The sequence below is a fragment of the Pseudozyma flocculosa genome (assembly GCF_000417875.1).
Source record: "Pseudozyma flocculosa PF-1 unplaced genomic scaffold scaffold00015, whole genome shotgun sequence".
NCBI classification, from domain to species: domain Eukaryota; kingdom Fungi; phylum Basidiomycota; class Ustilaginomycetes; order Ustilaginales; family Ustilaginaceae; genus Pseudozyma; species Pseudozyma flocculosa.
In genome coordinates this window covers 390,979-406,152 of record NW_006920883.1, presented here as the reverse complement: position 1 = coordinate 406,152, position 15,174 = coordinate 390,979, and the positions used below count along the sequence as shown (strand labels likewise).

The following is a 15,174-nucleotide window of genomic DNA, read 5'->3' as shown; positions in this document are numbered from 1 at the left end:
TCTTTGGCGACGTGATCCCACGCTACGCCGGCTACCGCAGAGGGCGAGCTGGGGTCCCAGGCCGAACGCTGCTTGAGCGCGCTTCGATCGCGCAGCACGCGGCCAGTGGCGGCCGACGACCCGCCCGGGCTAGAAGCGGCGCTGAGCGACGCCCCTGCCGACCTCTTTGCTCTTGCCTGCGACTGCGATGCGGCGGCCGCGGCTGCTGCCGGCGATGGGACGCCCAGTGGATAGACCTCCTTCTTGCCGCAGCACCTCTCGAAGGCAGCAAAAGCAACCGACGAACGCGACACCCAGGCCGGCGGCTCGGGCCCCCGCCGACGCGCCGCCGAGGGCGTCGATGAGCCAGCGATGGCAGCCGCTGCCGAGGCGGCCATCTTCTTGGACATCTTTTCGAGGTGCACCAGGTTCTCGAGCCTCCATGCGGGCTCGGTCGGTGCGCCTGGCGTCGCCGTCGTGCCGGCGAGCCCCATGACGTGGGCCATTGCGGCGCTGCAAAGGGCGCGGTCCGAGTAGCCGCCCTCGAGGACGCTGATCACCTTGCCCTCGGCCCAGCGCTCCGAGAAGCGCACCGAGTCCCGGGCGAAGCGGTCGTAGAAGCTCGGCGGGACGTGCTTGCCGTGGCGCTGCATGCCCGGATACTCGTACGAGCAGGCGTCGAAGCCGGCAGAGATGAGGACCAGGGTCGACTCGGGCCTCGCATCCGTGCGCTCCAGGAAGCGCCTCGCCTTGTCAAACAGGGCCGAGTAGCGCTCGTCGTACAGCCGGTAGAAGTCGTCTTCGTCGCGGTAGTGGTCGAGGTGGACTGTCGGGCGTGCACGTCGGGCACCATGGTCCATCGCAGCGGGGAGCGGAACGACGATCAGCTTTCCGTTCTGCATCGATCATGACACGGCTCCCTGGCAGGCGCGAGATGCGATCCTCATCGTATGTGTTTGTCGGGGCCCGCAACGTATGCGGGTGCCCTCTGAACATGCACAGCCCGTCGCGCGACCGGTGATCTTGCGAACGAGCTGTCTCAGACCTTTTACCATTTTCTTCGATCTTCTCATCCTCGGATCCTTTCTCCCGCCGCTCAGCCGGCTCGATGCCCGCGGGAAGCGTGACTCACCGTTCCAGATCCATTGCCCGTGCGCGCCTTCGACGCAGACGCTGGCGTCCCTGATGAGGTCCGGGTCGCCATCCTCGCAGGGGAAACTCTCGATGTCGTGGATGCTGCTGTAGAAGATGCGCAGCCCTCTCGGCCCGACCTGGGCCTCGAGCGCCTTCTGGTCGACCAGCGAAGCGGCAGCGGCGGCGGCGGCGGCGGCGCCCTGGCGGCCTCGCGGGCCCGACTTGAGGGCGGCTCGGTTGCGCTCCACGGCACTGGCCCGCAGCGCCTCGAGCTGGGCTTCGCGGTCGAGGTCGTGCCGCTGGCTGTCCGCATTGATTCGCCAGGCCAAGGCCTGCGTGCCGTCTGCAAGAGACGATATCACACAGAGATGTTGAGAGGACGAAGGGGGAAGAGTTTGGTCAGCTGTCAGGCGATCACTTACAGCTGGGCGTGCACCTGTCAGCGGATCCGTTCAAAACTTACTGCCGTGGTGGAGGTCGATGTCGAACACGACGACCCTATCGATGCCGTGGTCGAGGTAGCCGTGGGCGGCGGCGACAACGGCGTTGTTGATCCAGCAGAAGCCCGAGGGCGAGGAGCCAGAGCAGTGGTGGCCTGGCGGTCTGCTCAGGACAAAGGCGCGTTTCGACGGTGGCCCACCGATGCCATCGCCTGGTTCTTGCCGGCTCGCTGGCGGCTCGGTCGCATCGCTCGTTTCCCCGCGCGCGAATGCCTGATCGTCGTATCGGACCTCTGCCAGCTCGCTGAGTGGCCGGGCCGATGGACCGCCTCCAGTCTGCCTCTCGGCGCGCGCCGCCGCGACGACGCGGTCGACGGCCTCGGCACATGCGCCCATGGCATGCCGGATCGCCTGGCTCGACCCGCCATCGCCGCGCTCGTCGGTCGCCCCTGCCAGGTAGAGATCGCCCTGCGGGAGGTGCTGGGGGATCTCGGACGGATGCATGGCGTCATCACCCTCGCCGTCGCTAGACGTGTAGTCGTCGCTCTCGGCCGTCGAGCTGGACGATGCCGGGGCGCCCTTTTGATCGCGGCTCGCAGCCTGAGCCGCTTGCGAGAGGGGTGGCTCGCTCGGCGCTCGCGATGCCAGGTGGTGGATGTAAGCAGCATGCGAGCTGGAGGGGGCCGCCCGTGTCCCTTGCTGCTGCGCTTCGGGTTCGGCAGCAGCCGTGCTCGCGGACGTGATCGTGGGATCGAGGTCGACGTCGGCTTCGACATCGACATCGAGCCGGGCCTGCCTGGCCTGGTGGCGCTTCCTCTTTGCCTCGGCGTAGGCCGACTCGAGCACCTCGACCATCTCGTCTGAATGGGCATGGACGTACCCGACCGACGGGTGCGGCGGGTCGAGGCTCAGCGAGCGGGTCGAGTGAAGCACGCGAAACGGCGGCGGGGCACCGGTGCGAGCGTCGTCGCCTCGGACCGACAGCGACGAGAGCTGGGCGACGAGGTCGTCGGCGGCATCGCCGGCGGAGCTCTCCGACTTGACGGCGGCGCGCGCTCCCTCCTGCTGCTGCCCCTGCGATTGCGGGTGACTTCCGATGGCGCCGGCGACGCCGAGGAGCACCGCTCGGATGCGTTCCGGCCGCTCGACGATCAGCGACTTGTCGACGCCGCGCACGTAGCGGTGGTTGAGCACGGCAGGCGCCAGCAGGATGTCGAGCGCGGCCGGGCCGGCTGGTCGGAGAGGTTGCCGATCTTTCGCCTCTGCGACCGGTCCCTGCGAAGGGAGCATGGGCTCAGCATCGGAGGTCGCAGGCTGCTGCGGCTCCGGGTCCGCCGGCGGCAGCTCTGGCGCCTCGCTCGAAGGGTCCGGCGTGTTGCCCCTGGATCGGTTGTGGTTGGGGATCTTGACGATAAAGACCATCGTAGCGACGACGACGTGTCCCAGCGTCGGAGCTGGCTGGCGAGTGGATGGACAGGAGGGGGACGAAGACGGAGCAGCAGCAGCAGCAGCGAAGAAGTGATGGTCGTCACACCGGAAACGCAGCCGGCAGGTCGGTGGCTCCTACCGGTGTTTGCTTTTTCCGCTGCGTGTTTGGTCGAGCGGCTCCTCCTGACATGTGGAGCAGGGTCGCGTCACGGTGCCAAAGCAAGGCCTGGCAGGCCGTCCGTAGTGAGCTGCTTGGCCTGCCTGGCCGGGCTTCAACGTCCAGCCTCGACATCTTGGATTGACGCGCCGACCGCGGCAAAAGCAGTCAGTCGGGCAACAGGTGCAGGTAGTGGCGGCTGCTCCTAACACAAGTTGTGCCTCCATGCTCGGCGTGGTGAGCGGTCATACCAGGCCCGACCATCGAGAAGGAAGAGCAGCCCGAAAAGCCCGCAAAAAAAAATACTGAAGGATGGACTGTCGATGGCCAAAAATATGATGCCCCGTACTAGGCTCGAACTAGTGACCTTCTGTTTGATACTCAGCTCGTGCTGAGGCACTGTGTATTAGACAGATGCGATAATCCAACTACGCTAACGAGGCTTGTGATGTTCGAACGCCGAATTGAAAATATATCAACTATCATACAAGAGTGCAGCAGACCAAAGTCATGCCACTTTGCACGCGGCCTCGGGACGTCGTACGATGGCGGTCCCCCTCTGGCAGCCCATAGCTGTCTCCTGCCCGCCCCAAGCTTGGCGTGCCAGGCCCCCACGTCGTCAGCAGCGGGTCTCCCTGCCTCTCTGTTTGCCGCCGCAGACACGACATGACCTGACGTCGATCGCAGCCGACCTCTTGCAAGACGCTGGTCGGGTGGGGAGCAGGCCGGCCAGGAGCAGCAGCTTGTGGGATCGCTCCGGCTGCTTGCGGGCGTGTCGTTGAGCTCTAAAAAGTCGGGCGGGCAGCGGGACCCTGCCTCTCTGCCTGCCCGCCAGCCCTGCCCTCTTGGCCTGCTGAGCAGCGTGCGTGCCGGGCCTCTGCGGCTGTGCCGGCGTCGGCAAAGGAGGGACGACCGCAATCAGACCACCTTCTTGGTTCGAGGACCGGGCGACCCGACAAGATCGTACGTTTGTCCACCACCACCTCGCCCTCCCTCTCTCTTTGCCTGCCTGCCTCGCAGTCCGTCGCCATCGCGCCACACATCTTGACCGCCGAAAGAAGCTTCCGATCGGTCATCCCGGCTGCATCGCCACCGCAGTACGACGACCGGCACATCAAGCAAGTCGTAGTAGCGGCGCTTTGACCTTTGTTGGCTGTCCGCCCCGACCTCGCGCGTGCCGTAATGGCCTGAGGCGGTTTGTCCACTGTCCGAAATTGTCGCCGCCACCTTACCACCCACTCACCCACCCGCTCCAACCCGATCGGTAGCTCGACTTTGCCCCGCCCCGGCGCCCAAGCCCAAATGACACCCTCCTCGACCGACCAACCGGCCCACTCGGCTGCCCCTCTCTCCTCATCTCCTCCGCCACCCATCCACGCCCCCTCCGCTGCTGCTGCTGCTGCTCCCGAACAGGGTCCCTCTTCGTCCCCGGCAGCATCCTCGCCCCACGCGCTGCCCCAGTTCCAGCTCAACTCGCAGGCTCTCCACCAACGCACATCCTCGGATCCTGCCTTGCTGCTCGCTTCCCCTCCCACCCCCATCTCACCCCTGTCCGGCAGCCCTCCATTCCACCATTCGCAGCGTTCGCATCCGCCATCTGCGCCGCCGCCACCACCGACCCCCCTGCCGCTGCCGCAGCAGCAGCTCCGTAGCTTCCACCTCAGCCCGCGCCAGATGCTGGCAGCTCAGCAGCACTTTGGCGGGACCGCCTACCTCGGCGACCCGCAGCAGCAGCAGCAGCAGCAGCAGCAGCAGCAGCAGCAACAACAACAGCAACTCGGTCAGCAGTCGCTCCCGCCCGCAGGCAAGCCGGACGATGCGCTGGCAAACATGGCTAGCTCAATGTGGCAGGTCGACGAGTACGATTCATTCCTCAAGAGCCTAATCGATGGCCAGGATCCGGGCCTGCTCGTCGGCTCGGGTGGTCCCGACGACATCCCCGACTCGAGCTTCGACTTTGACGCTACGGCCATGAGCAGCATCCCCAGCTCGCACGCATCCTCGTCCTACTTTTCTGGCGGCAGCGACAACGGCGCCAGCCCAGGCAGCTTCCACGACTTTGTCTACGGCGCCCACAACTTCCCGACGCCCCCGGACAGCGATCTGGGAAACGCAGGCTATCTCGGAGGCCGCAACGGCTCGATCTCGATGCTCTCTGGCCTCAGCCCCTCGAGCATCGGCACCGGTATCGAGGGCGACGGTGTGCTCGGCGCGCCCAACGCCTCGTCCGCCGCCGTCGACCCGACCTCGATGCAGATCCCGCTCGAGCTGCTGCAGAGCGCGGGAATCGACCTGGCCGCCGCCGCAGCCATGTCCAACTTCCCCGCCACCAACAGCGCCTGGAACCCCGGCTTCCTCGCGCCGACCAGCGCCACCACACTGCCTTCGGTCAGCCAACCGATGCCTGCTCCGGCAGCTCCGGCGCTCGACAATGTCGCCATGCCTGCTGCGCCGCCCGCGGTGGCACCCCAGACCAAGGCCGAAGCGCGGAAGCGGACCGCAGCCGAGATGGGCTCCACCAACGGCTCTGCGAAGAAGACGTCAAAAGCAGCGGCCGCCAAAGCTTCGGCCGCCTCTGGGGCTCGCGCGATCAAGAAGCTCAAGGCGGATCCCAGCGGCCCGAAGGCGACGCCTGCCGCCGCACCCGCACCCATCCCGGCAGCCGCCGCCGCCAACCAGGCATTGCCAGGTCGCGCGATGAGCAAGCTGCCGCACATGGAGGTCGGAAGCAACGCCACCGCCCTTGCGGCCATCGAGAGGCTCAAGGCCAAGAGGCTCAGGGAGGCCGAAGAGGCGGCCGAGGCGCAGAGGCTCAAGGAGCAGGCCCAGCAGCAGCAGGATGGCCGACCGTCTGCGTCATCTTCGCCCTCAGGCGCCAACAAGGGCGACGCCGGCGACAAGCCGGAGCTGACGCCGCAGATGCGGCAGCAGAAGAAGGTGGCGCACAACGCCATTGAGCGCCGCTACCGCAACAACATCAACGACCGCATCGCCGCGCTGCGCAACTCTGTGCCGGCGCTCCGGGAGCTGCGTCCGCGCAAGACGCCCAGCGGCCGCAAGAGCCGCAAGGCGCAGCAAGAGGAGGACCTCGTCGACGGCGTGCCGGCCGCGACCAAGCTCAACAAGGCCACCATCCTCGGCAAGGCCACCGACTACATCAAGTACCTCAAAGGCCGCGAGCTGCGCCTCGCCAGCGAGGTGACCGGCCTGCGCGAGCTCGTCCGGAGTCTCGAGGGCGGCGAGGAGCTGCTCGAGCTGTGGGAGAGCGAGATGGACAAGGTCGTCGCCGAACAGGAGGCGGCCGCCGCTGCTGCCGCTGCCAAAGAGGAGGAGGACCTCTCCCTGCAGCTCGACGGCGACGACGGCGAGGCGGACGACGACGATGACGACGACGACGGCGATGATGACGACGTCAACAACGGCGGTGTGTCATCGAGCAGCTCGTCTCCCTCGGCATCGACCGCGTCTCGCCGGCAGCACGCTCGCGGCGGCCGCGGCAGCAAGGCGGCGCTGGCACCGTCCCGCTACATGCTGGCCACCTTCCTGGGCGTCAGCATGCTGGGCGGCGGCGCAGAGTACGCCATCGATTCGACGGCCGGCGATGCCTCGGTGGCCGTCTCTCGTCCTTCGCCCGGACGGGTCGTGGTCGGCGCGAGCCACCAGCTGCTCAAGCGTTCGACGGCCTACCTCGCGCCGCCCTCGGCGCCTCAAGAGCCCCATCGCTTCGATCGTGTCCCCACGCACACCCTCATCTTCGAGGTGGTTCGCAACGTGTCGCTGGCCGTGTGCTTCCTGCTGCTCATCTGGCCCCTCGTCACCCGCCTCGCTCCCCGCTGGTGGGCCAGCAGCGACCGGACCAGGCAGAGGCAGGCGCGTCGCGCGGCTCAGGACACCAACAAGAGGCGCAAGGAGATGCTTATGTCGTTGAGCAGGGCCCACGTCGCGCCGCAGGACGTCGACCTCGCCCTGCGCGGATTTGTGGGCGCGCCGCGGTCCACGCTCGGCGCGGTAGGCCCAATCGCGCGGGAAACCATCTCCCTCGTCTGGAACACGTACGTGGCCAGAGGGGGCGCTCAGGCGATGCCGCTGGACCACGAGCACCTCGCCGTATGGACCCGGCTCGTCGAGGTGGAGACGTCGCTCGAGCGACTGGCGCAGCCGTCCTTCCTGCTGCGTCTCCACGCCGTGCTGAGGGTATCCAACGCTTGCCGCAAACTGGTGCCGAGCCGTTCGACGCCGAACGATGCGATCCTGAGCCCGGCGCGCATTCACGGAACGCTGGCCATCGCGCTGGCCAAGCTGGGCGATGGCATCGAGTTTGTCCAGGACGCTGCGGACCGCCAGTGGGAGATCGCCAAGACCCTGGTCACCAGCGGCGACGCGGATGCGGACGAGGAGGGCGAAGTTGCCGCCGAGGACCTGGCGGAGGGTAACTCGGCGAGCTCCGACTCGGGCGACTCGGACCTCGACGACACCCGCACCATCAGCTCGGACGAGCGGCAGCTGCCGCCGCCGCAGCAACAAGGCACGGCCCCGGCGTTCACGCCGGCGTCGCTGGGCAAGGACGGCTGGATGGATGCCGTGCTCAAGCTGGATCTCGATGAGGCGCTCGACCTCCTCTCCTCTTCGTCGTCGTCGTCGTCGTCGTCGCGGGACGGTGACGCGCCCTCCGCCTCTCCGCTCGACGGCGAGGCGAAGCGGTACCGCCTCTCGCCCTTGATCGCCATCGCCGACTCGCTCTACACGCGGGAGCTCGGCGACATCTGGACGACGCTCTTCTCGTCGCTCGTCAAGGGCACCTGCCCGACGTCGGCCGGGCTCATGCTCTCTACGCAACATGTCGACGCGCAGAGAGGCGTCGACGCAGCGCCGGACATCTTTGAAGCCGGGCCGCTGTCCTGCCTCGCCTCGGTCCGCGACTTCTGCAGCCACCAGTCGAGCTCGCAGCAGCACCACCGCCTCGACCTGGACGTGGTCAGCGATGCGGGCAGCCGGACCGCGATGAACGCGCGCATCGCAAAGCTAGCGGCGACGGCGCCCCGGGGTACGGCGAGCTGGGAGCTGTCGCGCATCACGCTGGCTACGTGGGCGCTGATGCTTGGCAACGTCGGAATGGCCAAGGGCATCGCCTCGCTGCTGAGCACCGGCGAGCCGGCGGCGGCTGCCGGTGCGTCTGGCGGCGTGCGCCAATCGGCGGCCGGCTTGGCGCTGCGGCGCCTGCTGGGCGACGAGGACGCCGCCGCCACCGATGGCGGCGAAGGATCGGCGACGACGACGGTGGCGCCGCCACAGGATGCCATCGACGCGCTCGCCGCGTCGGTGCTTGGCTGGCTGCAGTTCCTGCGCCTGTTTGCCACGCTGCAGCAGACCTACCGTGCCCTGGCCACCTCGTCGTCGGCCTCGCACTCTCTCGCGCCGAATGCCGCCACCTACCTGGCCTCGATGGAGAGGAGCCGGAGCAGCCTGGTGCAGCACACGCTGCAGCTGCGACGGACGCTCCATGCCGTGCGCCGTGCCGGTGCCCATGTGATTCCCGCCGCTACCGCCGCCGCCAAGGAAGGCCCGGCGAGGCGGCAATGGACGACCAAGGAGCAGATCCAGTTTGAGGAGGATCTCGACGAGGTGGTCGACATCCTCGCATCGATCGGACGTCGCGCCGCCACGCACCGCGTCGCCGCCGCCCCCACCGCCGCCGGTGGCAGCAGCTTGGTCAGGAAGGAGAAGGAGAGCGCGCTGCGGTCGTTTAGGTGGCTCGACGAAGAGGCGCACCTGGCGGCGCTGGGCGGCGCAGCCGGACTGATGGCGCGCGGCGACGAGGACTCTGGCGTCGAGGTCTGATGGTCCGATATACCCCCTCCCATGCCCTCTCGCTCCTTTGCTTCGGATTGTGTCGCGCCCGCTCGCCCGCTTTTCCTGTGGAATCTCGCCACCTGTGTACATAGGACCATCCGCTTTCCATTGTTGCATCACGGCTCATCTTGCTGCTTACCGTACCGATACCTCAGAGCAGCGTTTGGATTGGCGGCACTGGCGAGGCTGGCTGGTTGGTTGGTTGGGGACGGCTCGCCGGCACCGAAGCGGGTCGACGGCAGCGCAAGGGGACCAGCGTTGGGCAGGCACCCACGATTAGGCTGGTCCGCGAAAGAGGTTGGGCCAAGAGGGAGGTACGGCACCGGGCGAAGTTTTTTCCCTGCCTCCGGGTTTGCGCGCGGCCAAATCGAACAAGCCTGCAGCAGGCGTACGGTGTGCAGAAGGCAAAAAAGGCGGGGCCGGGAGAACAAGCAAGCAAGCAGACGGCCGGCCTGGCCTGGCCTGGCCTTCTCTTGGCTGGAGCTGGAGCGGCAGCTGGAGCTGGAGCTGGGGGCCTGGCCTGGCTGCGCGCATGTCAGCCCGCAACCCTGCATGAAACGACGTACGAGCGGCAGCAGCGAGTCCAGCGAGGCCCGCCCGACACCGGCAGCCCTGCTGGCCTGCTTGCTTGGCCGAACCCTCGAGGCTGGCCAGCGGCCGTTGCAAAATAGCGCCCTCGAGAGGGCGGGCGGCAGGCGGGCCACGGCGTGGGGTCCAGGCCTGGCTGCCTGCCACCGCACCGTCCAGCCTCCGACTCGGCTCGCTCCCGGTCCAAAAGTACGAAACCGCACCGCATCGCGGGCGCAGGCTGGCAGGCTGGAAGGACAGGCTAGGCTCAACCGACCCCAAGCAAGGCGAGGCCAAGGCGGGGCGGCGCACCTCGACGACCTCGACTAAACGCAACGCTACCTACCGCTTCCTCTGCCTGAGACGGACTGTGTCAAACCATCGACGGCCGCCCCGGCGTCACACCAAGAGTAACGAGCCCAGGCCAGGCCAGGCCTGGCCAAGCGAGTGTAGTGTGCGTATGTCGTAGGCCGGCAGGCAGGCTGCGCTGCCATGGCCGCAGTCGGCGGGGCGTCCGTCACCGCTTGCTTGTCTTGCCTGCTTGCCCGCTCGTCAAAAGGAACGGTCGCGGGACGAGCAAAACGGCCGAACGATGAACGAACGAGGCTGGTCGAGATCGTCGTTTGTCGTCGACGTCGTTTGCGTTCGACGGCGAGCAGACCAGGGGAGACCGTACGACGGCAGGCCGGCCGCCACCCCTGCCCCTGACTCTCTTCCCAGGAACCGGTCATTTCCAAGCTTCAGGCACACACATACACACACACGTACAACATACGGCGCAGCTTGAGGATGAGGCTGCCTCGGGCGAGCAGATCGACCTGCCTGCTTCTTCCGCCCCACTTGGCTCTGCCTGCCCGCCCGCACGCCCGACCGCCCGCCTCTTTCTGGACCCGTTGCGTGAGGCGGTGAATATATGGTACGGTGCGGCGAGGGCCCGAGACCATGGGGCGGAACGGCCCGAGGTGAGCTGGTTCAGCGACGCCTCCGCCTCGGCCGCCGCCGCAATCGTCGTCGTCGTCGTCGTCGTTGCAGCCTGCTTGGCCCTTCATCTGCTCCAGCGCCCGCTCCCCTGGCTCGGCCCGTCCCGTCCTCGGCCTGACTTTCGACCTTTGCCTTTCGACCTCCTCTTGGCTTGCTAGGTAGGAGGTTCGTTTGGCGCAGGCGCGCGGGCGGACGGGCGTGCGTGTGTGCTTTCGATGGCGAAGGGAAAAACCAAGGCAGGCAGGGGTTCTGCCGGCGCTTGCTTGCTCTCCTCGGGCGTACGTTTTGGGCGGGCAAAAGATGCATGTTAGCGGACCAGGCCAGCAGGCCAGCGCTAGGCGTCGCTCGCCCCCTCTCTGCCTCCGCCTCCGCCCCTGCCCCTTCTGGGCTGGCGTGCTCTCCTGCCCCCCGCCTACTGGTCCTCGTTGACCTCGCCCAGCCCAGCCCAGCCCAGCCCAGCCCAGCCCAGCCCAGCCCAGCCCAGCCCAGCCCAAACCTCTGCTCGACGCCTGCGTGCGTGTGTGGCTGCTGTCTGCCCCGGTCCTCGCTGCCACCTCGTCTCCACCATCACCACTTACACCTCACGAGGCTCGCTCTCGCCCCGTCCGGCTCCCTTCATCTCTCTCTCCCTCCCTCTCTCTCACAGAGCCCCCTCCTCTCCGCCTGCGCTTCCGACCTCGGCCCGTTCCGTGACCCTCTTTCCCCCCGAGATCGCCGGCGCCTCGTACACCCTCCTCCTCCTCGGCCGACGCTACCTTTCTACTCTACTACTGCTACTCCCCATACACTCTGGCTACTCTCTCTCGCTATCGCATATCCGCACATCTGATCGGGCGCAACCCTCGACGCCGATCCCAGCGCCCTCGACCCAGCAGGTGCCCTCGCCTCGGTCCATCTCGCAGCACTACAACGTCTTCGGCCCCACCCACATATCCACGAACCACCAGTTGGCCATCGCAGCGAGTCACTCGCCCGCTGCAGCAGCGACAACAAACCACGCCCCGGCCTCGGCATCAGCAACTCGACGCACGACGTCGGGCGCCGCCTGCGACTTCGCCGGAGCTCGACTGGCGCTCTGCACCTTCCCTGGAGCAGCCGGCACCACGATCTGATCAGAGAGTGTCCTCTGAACCCGAATAGCACCTAGTTCCGCCACACTATCCAGCCTGCCGCCGTCTTGTACCCCTCGACATCACCGCGGTACGAGCTTTCGCTCTTCAGCCCGACGACGTTCTCTCCGACTGCCGCTTTACGAGCATCACTGTGGACGAGGGCCATCCCACCCCCGGCATCTCTCTGGGCATTGTTGCGACCTTGCTCGACCGTGTGGCTAGCTCGTCGTTCAGCTTCATCGCCGACATATCCCGGACCAGTTCGACACTCTGACCGTCTCGGCATTTGAGCGAGCTACGAGTGCGGACGACCTCGCCAGCCTCTGCGGCGGAGCCTCGGATCGGTGCACCCCCGTCGCCATTGCCCAGCTAGGCGCAACTGCTCCGACCTCGCCCTTCCCTCTGCCCCAAGCCTCGCCGGGCAACGCGCCATGCCCACCATGGACACCTCGGCCGACGATCATCAGCCTTTTCAGATCCGGCGGTCTCCCTCGATCGGCTCGGCATCTTCGGTCCTCCCAAACGCCTCCCGCGCGGGCAAGCGCAAGCTCTCTGCCACTGCGTTTGGGTCCTCGCCCACCATGGGCAACGCCAGCACCCCACCGCTCCGCTCTGCCTCTCCTGCTGATCCGACCGGTCAGAGTGCGCACGGCGAGCACGGCGGCGTCGCCTCGACGGCAAACGGAGCAGCTGGCACGCTGACCGCCTCGTGCTCCGCATCCTCGACTCCTTCTTCCTCCTCGAACGCCGCCGACCGGTTCGGCTCTGCGGCACACGATGGCCATGGCCTCGGCCTGACCCATTCTCACTCCGAAAGCGGCGCACTGGCGTCGGATCGTCTTCACCGGATCCACCCCCACTTCCAGCACGATGCCCTGCAGCCGACGCACCAGCACGGCACAGACGGCAGCTCTGGACGGTACCAGTCCTCGCTCGACGCCGCCGGGCCCAGCTCGAGCGCACTCGACGCCGCCACGACGGCTTCGATGCCGCCGACCGCCAGTGGCGCTGGAGCGACGCACCTGCACGAGCTCCAGGAGCGACGGTGCCATGCGATCAACGCAGAACGCGAATACGTCCTCAGCAACGACGACCGCCGCGATCCCCGAAGCGCGTCGGGCTGCGTGATGGCCTCCCTGACCTCCAGCGCGGAGATTGCCGGTCCGTCCACGGAAGTCAAGAAGCCTGCCCCCTCTGTCACTGCCAGCGCCGTCGCTGCCAGCGACATCTACGGTAAGTGTCTGCGCTTGACAAGCTCGAACGAGGGCTGAAGCAGCTGGCACAAAAGGGGAGATCTGCGCTGCTGCTGGTCTCGATCATTCCGAGATTTGGCCTCAGGCCGGCGATGCCGACTGCTGACCCCCCTTCTCCGCCCGATATGACCCGTGTATGGAACCCACCAGCAGATCCGCATTTCGACACAGAAGAGGAACCGCGGCAGGCATCACCGCAGACACCTGCGCCGAGCGAAGCCGTGCATCTGCCGCAGGCAGCCCCACAGCCCGTCGTTCAGGCTGACTCGGACGACGGGATCGCGGGTTGTCGATCTGGCCTTAGCCATGCCGCGGCCCCCACGGACGCGCGCGCTGCCAGCGCGAGCCTCGCAGGTCGGACGGACGCCGCAGGCGTATACGACTCCAAGGCGTGCGCCAGCGAGGGGCCATCGTCGACGCCCTTCTTCGCGTCGGCGTACCTCTTTTCCTCGTCGCCTTCGCCCAGCCAGCTTCCGACGCTGTCCAAGGGCGCGGCCCAGCTCGGAGCTGCGGGACCCGATCCGGACGTGTCCGCAGCCTGTGCTGCGCTGCGTGCAAGCACGGGCCCATCAACGTCTCACCCCGCCATCGACGGCAGCGGTGAAGGCAGCTCGGCGTTCGGACCGTCAGCCCAGGGCAAGCAACGAGACACGGGGGCACGCCAGGAGAGGGACAAGATTCCGGACCTCATTGCGCTGCCGCCTCGAGGCTGGACCCGCACCAGCTCACTGGAGGCGGTCCGACCGGCGCCAAGGTATCGCCCCGCCGTGACCGAGTCGCCGCTGCAGTCGCGATCGACGGCGCATCCTGCATCGTCCGCGGTCGACCGTCGCCCGGATGCAGACGAGACCCTCGCGCCGTTCCGTCTGCAGCCGGTGCCGGAGAGCAAGCGGAGGAAGCTGTTCCAAGGCACCGCTGCACGAGCTGGTTCAAGGCGTTCGTACGACGCCAGCAGCGGTGCGCGATGGCGAAGCGAGGCAGCCCTGCAGCACGATGGTCAGAGGACACCCGTCGGAGGTGCCGTGGGCTTCAAGGCACATCAGCACCAGGTGTCGTCGCAGAGCTCCCTCCGCAATGAGCTCTCGCTCGGACGGTATCCCGCCAATGCGAATGCCGCCGATCCAGCCGACGGCACTCGATCCGCAGCATCCTCGCTGCAGCCGCCCGGTGCCCTCGGTGACGCATCGCCCGCTACGACGCACCCGCACATTAGCGGCGGGGTGTTGGCGGGACGAGGCGTGGGCGACTATCGCACATCCTCGACCTATCGACTGCCAAACGTCGGCCAGCGGGAAGCTCACGGCACTCCGGCAACCAAGACGATGGACGTGCCGCCCATGCCGACGCTTCCGAGCCGGCCGGCGCTGCTGTCGATGAAGCGGGCCGCCATCCTGCCGCCGCCCGTCGCCGCCGTGCCGTCGCGAAGCCACGCGCACGCCGCCGCCAGCACTGCTGCCGCCGCCGCTGCCATTGGCGCACTGCCGCCTTCGACCTCGTCGTCGAGCCGCCGTCGGCCGTCGCGACTGCGCCGGGCCCACAGCGTGCCCAACCTCAGGGCCAAGGCCACGCTCGACGTGTCCTCGCCGGCTCAGCACCGGTACATCTTCCCGCACCACTGGATCGGCTACATTTCGTCCCACGGCCGTTCGTCGAAAGATGGCGCCGCCCAGGTCTACACCAGCTCGGGTCGTGGCGCCGTCTTCCGTCACCCAGGCAAGGTGGGGGCGTCGCCCGGCCACTACGGCGCGTCCGGAAGCAGCTCGCGCTCCCGCACCATCTTCACGCCCTCCCTGCACCCACCCATCACCAGGCACACGTTGCGCGAGCTCGACCTCTTCGAGATCCTCAAGAACCCGCAGCTCCGTCATGACGTCGTCTTCGACCCCAACGTCCAGTTCCGGCCCAACTTTGACGGCGAGCGGGGCCGGCGGAAGCGAGAAGCCGGCGAGCGCTACTGGGCCGCCATCGTCCGCGAGATCGAGTCTGGCTGCACCTGCACCGCGTTTGAGCAGGGCGAGCTGCTGCCGTGCACCTGCAGCGCCCAGAGGGTCACTGCGCAGCCGACGGGCCCGCGCACCGAGAAGAGCCGACTCGTCCGGCCCAGCAGCCGCAGCTCGGGCCCTCGCGTTGCCAACCCGCGCGTCCCATCGAGGATCCCGCTGCTGGTGCAGGAGCTCCGCGCCATCTGCCTCTCGATTCTGCCGTCCAACTTTCCGGTCGACAGCAGCAGCGCGCTGGGCGAGCGGTCCGCCTCGCCGTCGGTGGCGCCCGCC

General features: G+C 67.6%; 3 protein-coding genes across 3 annotated transcripts in view; 2 read left to right on the top strand and 1 right to left on the bottom strand.

Annotated features, from left to right (window-relative positions):
• PFL1_04618 (uncharacterized protein) overlaps positions 1-2,975 on the bottom strand; it is a gene marked incomplete at both ends in the record, with an annotated part of 4,198 nt that extends 1,223 nt beyond the window's left edge. The window contains 3 exons of the mRNA XM_007882144.1: positions 12-805; positions 1,112-1,456; positions 1,577-2,975. Of these exons, the coding sequence (XP_007880335.1) occupies positions 12-805; positions 1,112-1,456; positions 1,577-2,975 (2,538 nt within the window). The remainder of the gene's footprint in view (positions 1-11; positions 806-1,111; positions 1,457-1,576) is intronic.
• Positions 2,976-4,440: 1,465 nt separating this feature from the next.
• On the top strand, positions 4,441-8,976 carry PFL1_04617 (uncharacterized protein; the record flags this gene model as incomplete). Its single annotated transcript, XM_007882143.1, has 1 exon — positions 4,441-8,976. One exon carries the CDS (start codon positions 4,441-4,443, stop codon positions 8,974-8,976), a length of 4,536 nt encoding a protein of 1,511 aa, XP_007880334.1.
• Positions 8,977-12,088: 3,112 nt separating this feature from the next.
• PFL1_04616 (uncharacterized protein) overlaps positions 12,089-15,174 on the top strand; it is a gene marked incomplete at both ends in the record, with an annotated part of 5,575 nt that continues 2,489 nt past the window's right edge. Inside the window, 2 exons of the mRNA XM_007882142.1 lie at positions 12,089-12,881; positions 13,256-15,146. Of these exons, the coding sequence (XP_007880333.1) occupies positions 12,089-12,881; positions 13,256-15,146 (2,684 nt within the window). The remainder of the gene's footprint in view (positions 12,882-13,255; positions 15,147-15,174) is intronic.